This window comes from Thunnus maccoyii, chromosome 3 (assembly GCF_910596095.1).
Source record: "Thunnus maccoyii chromosome 3, fThuMac1.1, whole genome shotgun sequence".
Taxonomy (NCBI): domain Eukaryota; kingdom Metazoa; phylum Chordata; class Actinopteri; order Scombriformes; family Scombridae; genus Thunnus; species Thunnus maccoyii.
This window is the reverse complement of record NC_056535.1, coordinates 18,963,833-18,981,705: the sequence shown is the minus strand read 5'-3', so window position 1 is coordinate 18,981,705 and position 17,873 is coordinate 18,963,833. Positions and strand designations below refer to the sequence as shown.

The window sequence follows — 17,873 nt, the reverse complement described above, 5'->3', positions numbered from 1 at the left end:
TTAGTTACAAAGAAATAAAATAGAACTTAAAAATGACACTGAACAGGTGTTAGTCACTTCTTATTAACTGGAGACACTAATAGGATAGTAGGAGGGGTTTGTCCAATATTTATGGCACATTGCCTGCGGAAGACATTTTAAACATTTTAAAATGTTGTTACAAGTGGGTCCCTGTTTTGTTTGTATCAGGCACTCACTAGCACATGATACACAGTCCTGCCACCAGTTTCATGTTATTACTCCGATTGACAATTGGCGGTGAAAACAGTATTTTGGGAGGCAATGTGCCAACAAAGGCAAGGAAGAAGAGGGCTCCTAGCAAGCAAATGTTGAAGTAAACAATGCACAATTTATGAGGAAGCAAATTCATGCAACATGTTTGTGAGGCCTCAAGGATACACATGAGGTGTTTTCATGAGAAAAACTAAAAGTATACATCTTAAAGCTGCAATGATTAGTTGATCAACAGAAAATTAATTGATAACTATTTTTTATAATCGATTAAATTGTTTTGAGTCTTTTTTTTTTTAAGAAATAGCTACAAAAAAAAATCTCTGATTCCAGTTTCTTAAATGTGAAAATTTTCTGGTTTCTTTAGTCTTCTATGATGGTAAACTGAATATCTTTGGGTTGTGGAGTGCTGGTCAGGACAAAACAAGACTTTTCAGCTTGTACCTTGGGCTTTAGGAAATGGTGATCAACATTTTTCACCTGACCTTTTATGGAGAAAATGACTCATTAATTAATCAAGAAAATAATCGACTGATTAATCGATAATGAAAATAATTGTTATTTGCAGCCCTAGTTTGTGTAAAAGAAAACTCCACAGGGATCTTTTTCACAAAGTACAAACGAACACACATAATAGTATGTGTTTTCTTAGTTCACATATGATTGCATACATTACTTTCTCCTTTTCAATGAAACAGTCTATTGAAGGTCTCTGATTTGTTTTTTACTTGAATTACTTGAATGCTGCATTGGATGAAATGTCACTTTCTACGACAATGTTTTCACTGCAGTCGACTTGGTTAAGTTGTAGCGCAAGTACAAACACCTGAACAGAGTGTCTAGTTTAGTGTGAAACTAGTTACAATGTAAAAGTTATTGTTAATTTTACATGTTTAACTGGTGCAACAGACTGCTGAAGAGGTATATCACAAAAAAAGCAAAAAATTGAGAAAAAATGTGAAAAACATATTTTCTGTAGCAGAAATGTTTTTCGTCTTCTTTCCTATCCTGTAAATCATCTTGCGGCGCCTCAGATTTATCCTGCAACCCCTTGGGGTTTCCTGTCCTCCAGGTTGGGAACCACTGCTCTAACAGAGAAAGGGTAAACGACATGTCAGTCTCTGAGTTTGACATCATTAGGTCACCCTGACACATCCAGCAGTGCATCTTTCACCCGACTGCACGGGTGCTTCACTGTGGACTGAGGCCAAGAGGGCTGAGTGTCATTTGTTCAGGAGGTTGACATGCGTCATGTGGGAAGCATCTGAAAGCATAGTTCAGGGGTGAGCTAAAGGATATAAGTCAATGTGCTAGCATATGATCACTATGGATACTTCTGTTCTTTCCAGAGAGCACTGCTTTAGATAATCCTTTTTTGAGGATGCTTTTATGGACTCTTTGTAAATAAAAGTTTCCTTTTTTTAATACACAAAGGCCCAAAAGCACTGTGGCAATGCACACCAGAATGCAGAGGGCAGCAGCTAAGGTTCAGAGAGAAGAGAGACAGAGAGAAAAGAAAAAAGCCAAAAGGGATAGAGGATCAGAAAAGCCTCTTCTGCCAGGCTGAAATACATTTCCTGCTCTCAAAATGGGACTTATCCCTCTCTGCCCTGTTGTTTTGCCACATTTTGAAAGGCCCCTCCCTTCTTGTGAGGAGGAGACGGCATCTTACTTACATCAAATAACCTTTCTATATACACCTCCTCATTGACCTTATCACGAAGCATATCCTGAGAGTGGCGCACAAAGGTCACGTAGCCATCAGCCACGTCCATTCCAGGCTTCTGTAAAACAAAAACAGAAAAGGGTCAGAAGTCGGAGTAATGGCCAAACACTGGTGGTACCACAAATTACTGTGATCAAAAAGGCAGAAAAGAAACACTGTTGATGAGCATTTTTTTCAGCTCTATGTGGTAAACAGAGAGGTAGGATGCCATTTTACTTACAGGGACATCCACATATTTTGAGGCAGCTTTCACCTGAAATCAGAGCAAATTTCAATTTTCAAATGTTAATGTTGTCTAAACCAAAGCAGCCAGACACTAACCTTTCCTAAATAAAACTAAAATTAGCTTTGGGTACTTGACAGTTTTTGTGGCTTCATCTCACCGTGAATGAGAGGAACGAGGAGAAGAGAGTGCCTTCATCATATCTGGAAATCTTAGCCAGCACTCCCTCCAGAATGGCAACAAACTAGGAAACAAGGGAAAGACCAGGATTAATATTCGACTTAAAAATGATAACTTATACATTCCAATTCTGGGGGTTTTCTTTCTCCTGAATGGTTGTAATAAAGCACAGCTGATGTACGGTCTCACCTTCGCAACCAGAAGCTGGATCATGTCCTTCACACTTTCCTCGATCAGTTCGTCGATTTGGGAGTGGAACTGTTTCTGCAAAAAAAAATGGAGGAGAATTTTTAACAAAATATCAATTTAACAGATCCTTTTTTGCTGCAGTTTACAAAATGTAATTTTTTCAACGTGCAGTTGCTGTCACACTGTTAAGTTTTACCTCTTGGCCCATCTCCATTGCGCACAATTTAGCTGATTGGTCCTTGGCATCCACCATCACATTAAACATGGTGCATAATGTTGGAGAAATGCGGAAATCTGTGGTCTTGCTGCTCTTTGTCAGCTTGGACTCAAATGCCATCCGAGTGCTGCAACAGAAGTAAAATATTTATACAAACTATAATACGAAGAATACAGGAAACTGTTCATTCTCAACACTGGTGCCTCTAAGCATTTCTGTTTTCTTTACGAGCACATACACACACACACAAAAGCACACACCGCTTGACGCAGTTCTCGATCATGTTGCTCGACATTAGCTTAATGCGACTCTCGAGGTGTTTGGCAAACTCCTCCTCAGGCCAGTGCAGGTCCCTGATGAAAGTCTGGAGGGCGTCCAGCTTCCAGAAGAGGTCCTCTGACGTCCCAGAGCCGTTACTGCCATCAACCCAAACACATACACACACACACACACACACACACACAGGTTAGAAGATAAAAGGTCACCGTGCTGGAGAGAAGGGGTCAAAGTGGGTGGGAGAGGTTGAGAGGGTGTTGTGGCAGGTGCAGAGGAGGATGCTGTTCCTCTACACCTAAACACAGTCAAATTCTACTCCGACCATGCACTGACTAGTCTGTCCCAATGTCTGTCTCAATTCCTGTGTGCTCAGGTGTTTGTGGACAGTCAGCGCATGGGTGAACAGGAGCGGGCAGGGTTTACTGTAACAAATCAATAACCATGCTGTAGAGTATGGTTATTGACTGGGATGTGAAGTGGCCACATGCAGGTAAAAGTCACTGCAAATACAGCATCTAATCACACTGTGTCAAGACAAAAGGGAATGGAGAAGTGAGGGAGGGCGTGTAAAAAAAAAAAAAGGCATTCATGGTCTGATTCTACAAAAAATAAATAAATGAAAAAATAAAAATCCAAATTGATATCTCATCACAGGCCCTCTCTCAACATCCATGTCCCCAGGCTAGTGGGGCCCCTGGAAGAATTATCAAACAAACCATGCAGACCTTTAGGGCATCCTGAGTAGAGCTCATTGGGAATGTGCTGCAGGAAAGATGTGAGGTCGAGAGGCGATGAGATAAAACAGAGAGTCGCAGGTGTGAACAACAGCCACCTGGCCTCTCTGTACTATCGTCACCTCCTATCCAACCCAGCATCTAACCTCCCAATCAGACTACTGGCAGGTGGTCAAGGTCAGAGCTGAACCTACGGCCATAAACCATCTACAGTACGCTAAAAACCACTAAAGCAAATGTGTGTGGTGGACTCTGGGAGATACATCTTTTGTAGAGCGAGATCTTGCAAATGTTTTTAAATGGGTACATACTGTTTTTTGTAAAGTAAATCTCCAAATAGCCTCAGAGCAATACAGTGTATATATATAGATATATATATATATATATATGTTTTTGTTTTTTTGTTGTTGTTGTTGTTTAGGTCTGTATCTCCACACCTCAGCTCAACAGCATGCATGTTGAGACAAATGAGAGCATTTCAGCCTCTCATTTCAGAAAGCAGAACCCCATCTTCTCTAACACTTCTCAGAGTGCCCTTGGCATGAACATGAACAGCATCTACACACGAGAGAACAAAAATACTGTATGTTAAATTTTAATTTCTCATTTGAGCCACACAGGGCTAAATTTTGCTGTGCTGTATTTTTCTTTTTAAAGACATTTTTGAATGATCTTTGTCTGAGGGCATCTTCATACCAAGGCAGTCTCTGTTTGCTCAATAAATCTAAAGTGAACTAGTTGAATACACACTCAGAGTCATATATAGCAGCCATCCATGACGGGGTAGAAAAGCTAGGCATTTGTGGAAGGTTAACTGATAGTCCTGCTACTGGCACTGGCAGATTTGGTACTTTGGGAATTTGGAGGTTCACATTTGGTAGATTCACATTGGGCAGATTACTTGTTAAACTCCTGCAGAAAAGACAGACAAAAAGAAAAAAAGAATCCATAACAGTGGTGTGGGAGCTGCAGAAAGCCATGTAACACTCATCATAAAAGTAACGAAAAATCTGAAAGTAGGTGAAGACAGAAATGTACAGTAACACACATAAAAACAAGACGGTAATTGTCAAAGACACACATCATATGAAAAGACCTACAGAGTAACTGGACTCAGGATGCACACATATATTGTATTAAATGTAGTGAGAGGAAGAAGCAACATAATACTTATACAACATAAAATATACACAAATAAAAACAAATTTAACAACAACAATTTTCTTTGACCTTAACAAATCTTATATATAATCTTCGAAATAAAAAAATGCAAAAGCACAACAGTGAAAGCCACAACAAATAAATTATAAACAGCAACATAACAGACCGGGGGCCTTTCATTTCTGGCAACATGTCAAAGCGCACATTATGAAGGTTAGTTCACAAAACGAAACAACAGAAATATTAGGCGTTGCCCTGACCCCAATGTGTCAGAGAGAAATTGAGTAGAAACATACATTAGTCAAAGACGACTAAAGCTTTTTTCAGAATAAATAACCCATTTCTTTCATGGAAAAAATAGGTTATTCAGCCCACTCTTGGCTTATTCTTTACAAGTGAACCTAAAGGAAGCCTGGGTGAACATTACAGCTGTTCTCCCGGATTCTCAGCCTCCACGCACTCAGTCTGTCATCTGAATATAAAAGCCTTGCATCTCCAACCATCCTACAGCTTAGCTAGAAAGACGGAGGCTCCTTACTTTACAGGCTCCCAGGACTCTCGCTCAAAGCCCTTGTGAATTGACTGTGCGATGGAGGACTCCATCAGATCCACATATCTAACCACCAGAGGAGCATACAGATCCTGAAGGTGTTTGTGGAACTTTCCATTGCACAGATGATCTATGTAAAAAAAAAAAAAGAGATATCAGTGTTTTTGTTTAAGCATAATAATACTGGGAGTAGCATTAAAAATAAACACGGAGAGGCTTACAGTCTGCACGGAGGAAGTCGTTGAGCAGCTGGAAGAGGGGGAAACTGTCCCAGCTCTCAGGGGACTGGATCTCCAGAGCGGCGTCCATATCAATGGCGTAGAGGGCCAGGAAGTTTTCTGCATGCTCCACCATGAGGTCTGTCCACCATGCAAATGCCTAGAGAGACAGCAGGAGGGAAAGCAAACAGGTGAACAGGGAATCCAGTTACAGTAAGACATGAGATGACACAACGAAGACAGACGAGGAAGGAGGGAATAATACACACAACTGAAGCTCATCGGGTCTTAAAAAGGAAATACCGCTGGATTTGTGTATGTTTGTATGCAGCATGTTAAAGAATAAGTGTGGTAGTATTATATATTTTTGTGATATAGATCATTTACGCATTAGATGTCCACTGTTGTCTAGTTTTAAGAGATATTTATTCATGTTTGTGACAATGCTGTATGTGCTGGGGATTTCCTTTCAAACATAGTTTTTACAGAAAGGAAAGGACACACCATCACACCTGTCTTAAGTGTTTGTGGATTGCAAATGATATGTGCATGTTTTTGTGTGTGTGTGTGTGTGTGTGTGTGTGTGTGTGTGTGTGTGTGTGTGTTCCATCACATACTCGTGAGATCGAATCCACAGCTCTTATTGATTAGGGACTTAAAAGCGGGATGTATTATAAATCCAGTGTGTACGTAGCAAAAAAATCACACAGTAGGGTTGCCTTTTCGTGCCTTATTATATATCACGACAGCATCTATAGATTCAAGGAAAGGGTGCTTTTCATCATGCAGATGTGGAGCTCCCTGCATGCTTTTCTCTCAAGCTAAGAGATGAAGGGGTCCACCATTCACATCGCCGACAAACCCATAGCCCACTAGATGTGAATGTGACTCATGCACATTGCCATCTTCGACTAGGCACGCCAAGGACTGCAGCACACAGCAGCTCTAGCGTTGTAGTGCGTCTGCTCCAATTAGTTATATTCAGCTGACCATTTTCTAGCACAGTCAGGACTTCCTCGCCCCTTTGACAGCAGGAGGACAGTAGTTGCTTTGCTGGCAGTCTTGGCTTGGCTTATTTGCTTATCATTCAGACTAACATGTTGCCAAATTCAATAGTTAAAGCTTAATCTTTTCCAATTTATGCTGCATGCTTTATTTTTTTACAAATGTTTCAGTTGCTTTCCCATCTGGCTTAACCACCGCAACGGCAGTCAAAACCTTACTTACCTGTCTACTTACCTGCCCACTCCCAAGATTTATAAAGCTATTTCTAGAGTTAGAGAGACAGGCAGCAAACAAAGCTCTTCTCCATCACATTCAAGGAGAGATACTCTTATTACGGACAGGGGGTTTAAAGGGGAGGAGCGTGAAAAGTTTCCAACAGGTAAAGGGAGGGGAAACGCTCAAAGGTCGCCAGGCTGAGTGGCCTCCAAACCTTTGATAGTAGTTAAGGGACACATACAGGACCCTGAGCTCTACGGCAGCACCAGTGTTCAGCCAGACAGACTAGAGTGCTGTATCAATGCAACTGTGTCAAGGGATCAGTCCTGGGGGAGTGTACTAATGCTGAGGGGGAGGAGGAGAAGGAGGAGGAGGGGCTTGGGGAAGACGTGGCATCATCTACTGGACATGCACAGACCATTATGGGAGTTTTGTCATTCAACTTTACTACATACCTCTTTTCCCTGCTTGGACAGTCACCAATCATATGACAGTGAGAACACAGGAAGATGAACAATAATGTATTTTTGAGGCATTTCTGTTATAGGGTTTGTAAACTAAGTGTACAACAGCAGAGAGGGATGGAAGAGGAGAAGCCAGGGAGTAATGCTTGAACAAGTGCGGACTGTGAAATTAATCGTAGGATGGAGGGGAAACAAATGTTTATGGTGGATCAAACTTCAAAGGTTCACATGGAGCATACTTTGGGAAATTTACTGGTTCAGCATGCTTGGAGAGAAAGGAAACCTCTTTATGGCCTGATGAACATGCTTTATGATCACAATTATGTTGTGCAAGCTACAGTGCCTTTTTAATTTTTAAACAAGTTTGCGCTCACTTCCTATTCGTACAAACCCACCCATTGCTACAGTATCTATCTAGATCATTCTCTGCCTAGAAGGTGCCTCTTGCCATAGTGGCGCACATGCCAAACAGGGGGGTCGTGATGGGGACTGAAGAGGAAAAAGAAATAAAAATACTGTACCGATTGATCTCCAGAACTTGTGACTGCCGCCTGTCAAGCATATTCAGAGAGATACAATAAATCTGCTTTATCTTGCATATTCTAAGATCACATTGGATCACCTTCAGATCTATACAACTGCACATGCTCATCATGCTTTCCTATCAGCTCAGTGTTTACAGTAGCAAATAGGATGCAATGAGGAAGCTATTTTGTCTCCTAACTGCGGCAAAAGGGAAGCTTAGTACAATATCAAGAGCACGCAGAAGCCATGAGTAACGTGGATTAGCTTACTTTCTGTTTACCTTCCTGTCTGCTGTTTATACTGGACTACCAGCGCTTTCAACTGCTTATGTAACAAGGCAACACTGAGCTATGAATGAATTGTGATCAGAGGAAAGAACTGCACACATTATATCATTTTCTGTCTAATTTACAGTCTCTGCTCAAACATAGCTCTCTGATGCCATGTAGCCATGGTCTGTCGAACACCAATTAGAGCTTTCCTAAATTAAATTCATCTTTTAAAGGGTTTTTGTTGTTGTTGCCCATAGATGAAAGCAGCTTTATTTATAGAAGACTGATAATAAGACTAACTCCCTGCTGTGGGGCGGAGTGAGATAAGAGAGAGTATAGAGGAAAAGTGCTTTGAGGAGGAGAGGAGGAGAGGGTTCTCACTCACCTCCGCATGGTGTTCCTGGTTCTGCTGGAGGACCTCTATGACTAACTCCGCCAGGCGAATTGTTTCCTCCAGCTTTTTGGCAGGCGTGACTAAGCGGCCTACGTTCTCTGAGACAAAAGGATGAGGGTGAGGGATGAGTAGTTAGTCAAGCACAGAGAAGGATTGCAGGGGGATGTTTATGACTATTCAGAAGATTTTTCCTGTCTATATTTTAGGCCGTTTAAATAAAGTATAAGCACAGCGCTTACACTGCGATGTTTGCCTATCATTCCCCCATAACAAGTAAAGCGTGGTCCCATTTATATATTCATTTTGGGCTGCATGACATAAAGCAACAGAGTGATGTTTTTTTTTTAGGATAACCAAACCGATGTTGGAAGAGTTTCAGGCACAAGAATAGTGGTACTGAGATGGAAATGCAATGTGGCATTTAAAACATGCATATTGAGAAGCGGTACTGAATAAGCCATCTGTATAAGGAGCTGTCGCATGCCGTGGTCAAAAATACTCACTCACAACACCCACTGTAAAAATAATTCATCACTTCTGTTTGAAGTTCTCCATCAAATTAAAGGCCTCCCTCCACTCCAATATGTGTTTTTCTTCTTGCTCCTACAGTTGAATGTTTGAGCTTCACTGTATTCAACAATATTCAACCATACAAGTGTGATGTAGAAACTTGTAGCCTCCAGCACACAAACACTGAGAATAGATTTTACAGCCAAGTAGGAAACATCTTAAGTTAAACTTCTGAAATGAAATATATTTGCATATTCATAGATTCTGGAATTTTAATAAGGGAGAAGGAGTAGGTGCCATTTTAAGGATTTTAATGTGGTAATTATAAGTTTTTTGTGGAAAAAACATATCAGATACACATCTTTGTTCCAAGCAGAGTGTTTTTATATGTCTTAATACATATCTGGGGAGGATCTTTAGGATTTTCAATCCATATTCAGTGATGTGTCCAATAGAATCAGACTTTTTACTAAGACTTTACTCACTTCTTCTGCTGCTATAGAGTAGAATTGGTTAAAAGTCACTGTAATTTCATCAATATCTGTGCAAATATTTATATTAAGAAACATTACATTTATGTTTAGGCCAATCTTTCCAAGTAATTATATAGAGATTTCATGGAGGTTTTTGACTTACATTTCTAAACTATGGTGATTGTAATCTTGCACAAATGGGTTTTTTGATAAAGGTCATAGAGTTTGTGGATATAAATACTCAAAACCATTTTGACACATTTAACTTTGGTTCAGATTAGATGCTTTAGGAATGTCCTATTTTATCAATCAGCTATAATTTCAAATCAATAAATTAGTTACTAATCATTTGAATGAATTACTTCAGGTGTATTTAATGAATATTTTCACAGTGGGAAGGTGTTGGATTTGCCATCAACTAAAGGTTTTACACACTAAAAACGGTTCAAGCCCTCCTTCACTTATCAATAGCTGTTGACTTTGGTCTTTAATTTGCAAAAGCTCCAAATCATTTGCTTGTTCCTTTGCTGACAGAATGATCTGATTAGACAGTTACATGTCATGAAATGGGATTATTCAAACAGTACAGCTATGTGATGTAATGATATAATTTGAAGATGGAACTGAATGGCTACACAAATCGGAAATCAAAAGCACATATAAACTCTACATAAAACAGCTTTATTGACAAATAACCCACAATAGCAGTCCTCTATCTGCTATAGTGACGATTTGACTATGTTGATTATTTTCTTAATAATAGCATTTTCTCATATATTTCTCAGGTATTTCTACTCAATCCAAATGAATATCTATTTTTGGGGTCCTGATTGTAAAATTGATTTAAAGATACCTTGATCTTCCACTTTAGGTCATGTTTTCAATTCTCATGTGGAGTTTATCAGTAAGGGAAATCTGAGATACCTAAAAGGCCGAGAAAATACTTCGGCCATTGTCTTCAGGGAAATTTAATCGACACTAATGGATGGATCACATGGATTAGTATTACAGTAACTACATATTCTGTGGTCGTAATGCTCTGTACAGGGGAGCTTTGTGAGTAGATCTGAAAGATGTTTGCATCATTGTTTGGTCTAAAAGTGCAGCACAGCAGGCCTTTGTGGCTTTATAAGCACATTAACGCCTTACAATCAAAAACTATAACTATGTCTCTGTGAAGTATCTATCAGGGGATTTAAAATGATAAATATCAGCGTTTGAACATAGAGCACAACTATCTAATGTGTCTGACTACTGTGAATTGTTAAAGGGTCCGTTCACCAAAATTACAAGAAACAAAAACCAAACAAACAAGCCAAACAAAATTTTCTCTAATCCCTTGTGGTATCTAGCCATATAGATAGTTACCTCGAAAATAAATAATACATAGATACCAAAACTATCTGCATGACTACATACCATGAAAGTGGGAAGATGCTTTTTTGTTTGTTTTGTTACCCGCAAATTTAACTAAAATGAACGTTCATATATGATGATATATGACAATAAGAAAACTCATGTACATATACAATCCCATTATCATTATTGTAAGTTTTATTGATTTGTATTGCATTTAATGATGAGGGTTATATTAATGATATGTTGCTTATGTCCCTCTTTACTTTTTCACTTTAACACATAAGCAAAGATATGACTTTTTGGAAGAGATTGTATTGCTCTATAATTGATCATGTAATCATGGTTTTTATTTATTTTTCCAGCAAACAACCACATAAATAATTCTTCTATTACTAAATGGATCTAAAATGTCTCATTGGTCTTGAATCATACAGCATCTGGACTGACATAAAGCAATACAATCTCCTCAGTATTTATTTTATCAAAAGAGATGCTTGTTTAAAACATGCCAGACATTTGAGTGTGTATATTATCAGTGTGTATAACATACTATATGGAAGATGTGCTACAGGTAAATTAGCCATTCTGTGCATGCATATGTTCTGTAAATACAGTACGTGTGTGAGGGGATGAGGGGTAATGTCTGTGTGTATGTACATGTATGTGTGCACTGTGGCTAAACCACAAGCTAAACATGGGTTCACCTGGATCCTTTTGATCCTTTTGACCTTTCTCAACTTCAGCGAGAAAAGGGGAGAGAAAAGATAAAGAGGAGATGTTTAGAATTAGCACTTTCTAGGGTTATATTTTCACGTGACAGGGGGGAAAGCTCAGAGTTGTTATTTGTAACCATGTGACCCTTTAAAAGAATCTGCTGGGATGGTTTCAGCTCCAGGGAGTGAGGTTTCTAGGCAACAGACAGACGTCACAAACACACAGTAAAAAACAGAAACACTGAAACATTAGCCTGTGGAAAACTGTAAATTAAAAAAAGTGATAAGATGTTTGTTAACAAACAGACAAAGCTATCGTAAACAGGTAAGACACACAAACAGCTGCCAGGATCGTGGACAGGACACACTGAGTGACTTTGACTTGAGTTGAATCCAGTTAAAACACAAACAGGAGCTGTTCAATTCATACACCCTACCCTGTCCTCCCCATACAATAGCTCTGTTGACAGATGCTCCTGCACTATCTCTGGTGTCACAGTGAAAAAAAAGCCTACCTGTTTCGGCACAGCACACCACTGACACATGATCAGACCAAATGACTGGAGGAGATAACAATGTAAGCAATGTAAAAATGCATTCAAGTCAAAGGAATGGGCATCCAACCAAAAGAAAGAAGCTTACAGACCAGACTGCTCATTCATGTCCATCACAAACAGATGGTACTAAAAAAAAGGACCCCGACTGATTCAGCGGTTTTGCTCGGATCTCTTGACCGCTACGCTCCCCACTCACTCTCACAGACAAAGGCACAGATAAAAAACAAGCATGGCAGGAGCAACATCTCTGAAGAAAGAGAAGAGGCAGAGGGGGATGAGGTGAAAGAGCACTTGAAAGAAGGAGGAGAAGGGTAGCGACTGGGGATAGGATGATGAAGGTACTCACGGATGGTTAAATCCATCACTTGAGACGCCAAGCAGAAGACAGGGTGCTCATACATTTCCCTCTTTTTCCCTACAAAAAAGGATCGGGGCATGCAAGAGGCGGGGGTCAGAGGTGGGAAAGCTAGAGGTCAGAGGCTGATGGGAAGAGGGCTGTCCAGGTGAAAACGACATTCTGTTGGGCAGGAGGCCCAGTAGTAAAGTCAAATGTTTACTGAGGTTTGTTTTACAACCAGGCGCCTCACAAGGACAGCGGGAAGTAAATTCACATAGCATGGCAAGATAGTAAGGTTTGAATCCTTAGTATCTTTAGCACCCTGGGGGATTTCTTTCAAGGCATAAACAACATCACTGTTTTCTATGTAAATATGCAAAGTGCATGTCAATGCATTTAATGGTGTAATGATGTAATTAATTTAAATGCTATTTTTTATATATATGTAATCCATGCCAATAAAGAAAGGCCATGTTGTTATGTCTCAAAGCACATGCAGGTTGCTGATGCTGGTTTGTAGGTGTTCAATCCCAGCATTCCTTTGGTTGAAGGCCACATATCACATAGTAAAGAGGTCAAACAAAGTGATAACTGTGGCAAAGCCAACAACTGTGAGAGAGGAGAGAAAGCAGAGCAGACAGGGAGGGACAGAGAGCGGAAGATAGTGGTCTTCAGCAAGAACATAAGACAGAGGTGAAAGGAGAGCTGCTGGTATTTCAAGGCAGGGGTGTTATGGGGGGAGGAGGAGGGGCAGCTGGAGGAATCAGAGAGGCTAAGATAGTGGGAGAGGGGGAGTGTGCATCGACTGGGAGTCAGGACATTCAGTTAAGCTGAACTCACAGTCCAATCATCAAATGTCAGAGGCTGGGATACTACACAGCTTGAATAGTCAAGGCACAATGAGAGATCAGCACATCAACAGATTTCAGGGCTTTGGATTTGAATGCATTTTTACTCACACACCTCTACACAAAAGCCAACTTGACCTACAGAACAGCACAGAGCTAAAGCAGGCCTGAAACAAAGGAGAGAGTTATTGGACTGAGAGACAGAAAGTGACCCGACAAACTGTCACAAATAATTTTGGGATGCCACAAATCATTTGGGATATGGACACAAATATACCATATACCAAGTGAATTCACCATGTGTAAATAAATAAATAACAATTCAATCTCATACTGGAGTAATAAAAAAGGAAATTTAGGTTCAGTCTTTTGTCTTCAAATGAAATTTAAAAAAAGCGGCTTTTACTATTTTGATGCCACACCCAACCACTGGATTTCAATCTGAAACCAAACAAAATGGCTGTAATGCACACACATTTTATTCACCATTATGATTGTTAAGTATCATTAGCACATTCACTCCAGGAGTTCATTATGTGATGTTGGTTATGTTTTTCTGGTTACCTTCAATTTTAGCATATTCTTTAATCCGCTGGTAGTTGAGCTGAGCAGCCTGCTCCAAACATTTGCGGATAACTCCTTTAACTTCTTCTGGTGGAACTGGGGTCACAATGTCCTTCATCAGGACCTACAGTACAGGCCAAATTAAAGAAGAATTATGTAACATGTTTTCATTACATAACAGTTGCTCCTCCTGGGCTATAAGATGCTTTTTTTATATTTACAAACCCTCTCCAGCAAAGATAAAGTGGCCTTCAGCGCACCCTCTGGACGACCGAAGGGGAAACAATATCTACAAGGGAAGATGCAGACCGAAAGTTTAATCGCAGTAGAAAATTTCAGCAGGCGAAATGTTTTATGGCTTGTGGTTAAGTACATTTAGTGAGTTGGCAGTCACCTGAAATTTACAATCTGGTTTTCCAATATCACACGCAACCGCTCCTTGATGTCTTCAAAGCGCTCCTTCTCGTCCACTTTCACTGTGCTCAGCCCATCTGGCCTATGAAGATCAAATCCACAGATTTTAATTCTGTTGAAGCCCTGCAGAGGTTCAACTTAAAGAACCTCTCATTTGAGTCCAACAAGAGTAATACGAGAAAAAAAAACCCACAACACTGGCTGACAGCTTTCAGCTCCCCAGGAAATGACTGCAAATTGTGTGCGATTTGTTTCCCTTTGTGTTCAACATACAAATAAATGACAGTATCTCACCTTTTGGGGCCTTGAAAGAGTTGAATTTTGGAATCCTTTCTCTTTCTAAACTTGAATATGCGTGCTCGTTTAGAGGCAGTGCCAGGATCTGGCCTTTGGGAGCTCTTTGGGGATATTAAGGCCTCATAGCCCAGTGGCCCCCAGTAATTGCTGCCCTCTCTGACTTTAACGGACGCATGGGAGGATGAATAATATGGACAGTAAGAGACTATGGCAACAAGGGACAGAGAGAAAAGAAAACAAAGAAAAATGGTAGAAACAAGGAAATATGTAGAGATATGCAAATGATTAACAACATAACTTTAACATAAAACAAAATTTTAACATAACAATAATCTTAAAATAAAACAACATAAATATGGCAAACATTAAATAGATGGAAAAAGACACAAAATGCCTAGGATGCTTCTAATTAGGCCGATTTTTCTATTCTGCTCTTGCACAGTGTTTGTGGAGATTTAGTGTGCCCATCCTGCCTAAAAGAATACTATTTGTTTGAAAGGAGTTTTTAGTGTTATGTGATTTTAATGTGCTTGTAAATCTTGTAAGGTAATGTCTTTTATAAAGCACAAATATTAAAAAAAAGAGTTTCGGGCACACCTGTTCCCATGGACATGGGAGGCACAAAAAGCGAAGCTGTAGTGTAGAAGAGTGGGGTCAATAATAGCCCCGCTTTCTGCTCTTTCCAGGAGATCACGCAGGTAACACAGATGTCTGTGACAACCTCGAACCCCGTTCCTGGCACAGTACTCATCCAAGACAAACACCTGGCCTGGGCTGAACCATCCCTGCACAACACAAAAAGAGATGGAGTTCGCATTACTGCATATCAGCTACTGTCACAAAAGCAGCCCACTGCCGTAAATGTACCATATTAGCCCAAATATACGACAATGTGTTATTCTGAAAATTACATTTGAAAAAGTTGGGGTCATCTTATATTCAAGGACTAGACAATTACGTGTTCACAAGAGCCCTGAAAGTGTTTTGTTCTCATTTTAACCAGCAGGAGTTTCTGCAGGCTCACGTGGTGCGTTTTTCTGCCACAGAGAAAATGAATTCATGGTGAGTGAAAAAGAGTCTAAAGTGTCTCCCGACGTCTTTACTGTAGAAACGGATCTGTCAAGCAGCTAAGAATTAGTGCTGTCATAGATGATGCGGAGCATAAAAAGACAAAAACCTAGTCTGAAAAATGGTTTCTGCCGGAAACAATACTTTAAACACTTCCAACAGCCTGACAGGAGAGAGTGTGAGTGTGTGACTGACAGACAAGCTACAGGAATGTGCAATTTGCATTCTGCTTTAATAGTATTATTTCACTTTTATGAGGGAAAAGGCTTCAAGGAAGAGGATAAATAGTATTTTAAGGAAACTTTCCCAATAAGATGAGTGTGAAAGTGTGTTGTATCTTCAAAAAGTCTTTTTCCAAAAACAGGTGAATGCAAGAAGGGGGGATACTCACCAAGCAGCAGAAGGTGTCATTAAGCCTGTGGTCCAACGTGAGTCGCTGCACCATCTCAAAAAGCGAGGCGTGGTCAAAGCTACAGGGATTAGCGGAGATAAACTCATCCATGCCATGTTTCTGAGCTCTGTCAGCGTCTATCCAGCCAACGGCACAGGGAAAAGCACACGATTCAGAGGAGAAGACATCAGTGAGGCACAGGCAAGCAGCAAGTCTTCGTCACAACACAGAAACACCAGGGATTTTTTTTTTTGCTACTTCTAAGGGCAAATTATAAACACTTACAGCTTACATTGTCAACTTGCATTGTGTCAGACAGCGTAAAGAGATTTGATGTATTGGTGGATGAGATTCTATCGATCTGAAGCTAAGCTCAGAGGGGTGGGTGCTTCTATTGTTTGTGCATGCATGCATCTTCATATGTCACATTCCCTGATGTTTTGCAGGGTACATGAATCTTAAAATATCCAAAACATGTTTGAAAAAGTGCTGTTAGATTGAATTAGATGCATTCTTCTTAATGTAATCAATAGATTCTGCCATTCGCAATTGTTGAATGTCACTCAGGTCCTAAAAAACGTTGAGCCGTGTGCTAGTAAAAAGATGGCAAAAGAGTAATTAATCTGAACATATTGCAGAGATACAGCATAAAGTGCTAATTCAAGAAGTTGTAAAAAAGTTATCGACTGGAGAGATGCAGATTTTTTCTCCAGTTATGGATCTTTGAAAATCAGACATTTTATGTTTGTCTTGCTTCATAACTTTTGCCATTAACCTTCTCTGTATCAAGAGCACTAAACCTGCTCTGTGAAATTCAATGGAGAAAGAACATTAGTAACATCAAATAGCGTAAAAAATGAAACTATAATAAAACTCAGTAAAATATGGGTGATGAAAACATTGGTGAAACAATCTGTTTTTCACTTCTCTAAACCACAATAGATAAATTCTACTAAACTGACTGTAATTTATTGTGCTCTGTAAATAATACGACTGTCAGAGACAAAATGATGGGGACAAAGATGATTCAAAATAGATAAGAGATGCAGTCATGTCCTCGGTGTGAGTGACAGGTGTCATGTCCATGAGACACTGACATGAGTGATGATGATTGGGGAGTGGGGGTGGGAAGTGGAGGCTGGATCTTGGCTTGGCATGGCCGGGGTACTGAATAGAGCACAACTGACATCTGTCAACCTCCAGGTTGGAAAGGGTGAAGGGGAAAGGGTATAATACGGGTGCTAAACACTCACTGAAATTTGCTAAAAAAAGAACCTAAGGAGGAGGGTTACATTTCAGACATTTAGCTCATTTTTACTCCAATCTGAGAAGGAAAACCTGTGAGACAACAAGTAAAATGTGGACGATGGAAATAAGAGATTGTTTAAGGAAAAGGGACAAGAGAGGTACAGTAAGTCATAATGTCAGAGAGAAGGACAGTTAACACGTGAAGTCTAGACACAACACTGAGAGAAGATAGTGAACGGCAGTGGTGGTGAGCCCAGTGATGGAGAAGACAGGATGAAAGAAGATTTGGTGGGTAAGACAACCATTAAATGGTACAATAAGACAGTGGCCAGACAAGTGTTGGAGGAAAGTGATGACCATAAGAGGAAGATTCACTCAGGGCCAAGTTACAAAGTGATGTTGTGGAGAAGTGCTGAGTAGTGAAAACATCCAAAGAGTGAACAGAAAGTGCCTGGGGTTGGGCTATGACACACAGTGAGTGGGCTTTATCTCCTTTGGCTGGAATAAATGAGG

The 17,873-nt window shown here is 40.1% G+C and overlaps 1 protein-coding gene across 2 annotated transcripts in view; it reads right to left on the bottom strand.

The window, feature by feature from the left end:
• The window catches only part of cadpsb (Ca2+-dependent activator protein for secretion b), a 68,118-nt gene that overhangs the window by 4,570 nt on the left and 45,675 nt on the right, over positions 1–17,873 (bottom strand). The window contains exons 12-27 of one of the 2 annotated variants that reach the window (XM_042407346.1): positions 16,113–16,249; positions 15,251–15,438; positions 14,651–14,809; positions 14,337–14,438; positions 14,168–14,231; positions 13,943–14,066; positions 8,573–8,679; positions 5,709–5,865; positions 5,476–5,617; positions 4,527–4,688; positions 3,027–3,182; positions 2,746–2,893; positions 2,550–2,624; positions 2,341–2,424; positions 2,178–2,210; positions 1,908–2,015 (exon numbers count right to left, since the gene is read on the bottom strand). In XM_042407346.1, the coding sequence (XP_042263280.1) occupies positions 1,908–2,015; positions 2,178–2,210; positions 2,341–2,424; positions 2,550–2,624; positions 2,746–2,893; positions 3,027–3,182; positions 4,527–4,688; positions 5,476–5,617; positions 5,709–5,865; positions 8,573–8,679; positions 13,943–14,066; positions 14,168–14,231; positions 14,337–14,438; positions 14,651–14,809; positions 15,251–15,438; positions 16,113–16,249 (1,946 nt within the window). The remainder of the gene's footprint in view (positions 1–1,907; positions 2,016–2,177; positions 2,211–2,340; positions 2,425–2,549; positions 2,625–2,745; positions 2,894–3,026; positions 3,183–4,526; positions 4,689–5,475; positions 5,618–5,708; positions 5,866–8,572; positions 8,680–13,942; positions 14,067–14,167; positions 14,232–14,336; positions 14,439–14,650; positions 14,810–15,250; positions 15,439–16,112; positions 16,250–17,873) is intronic. The other variant, XM_042407347.1, reaches the window with a different exon arrangement.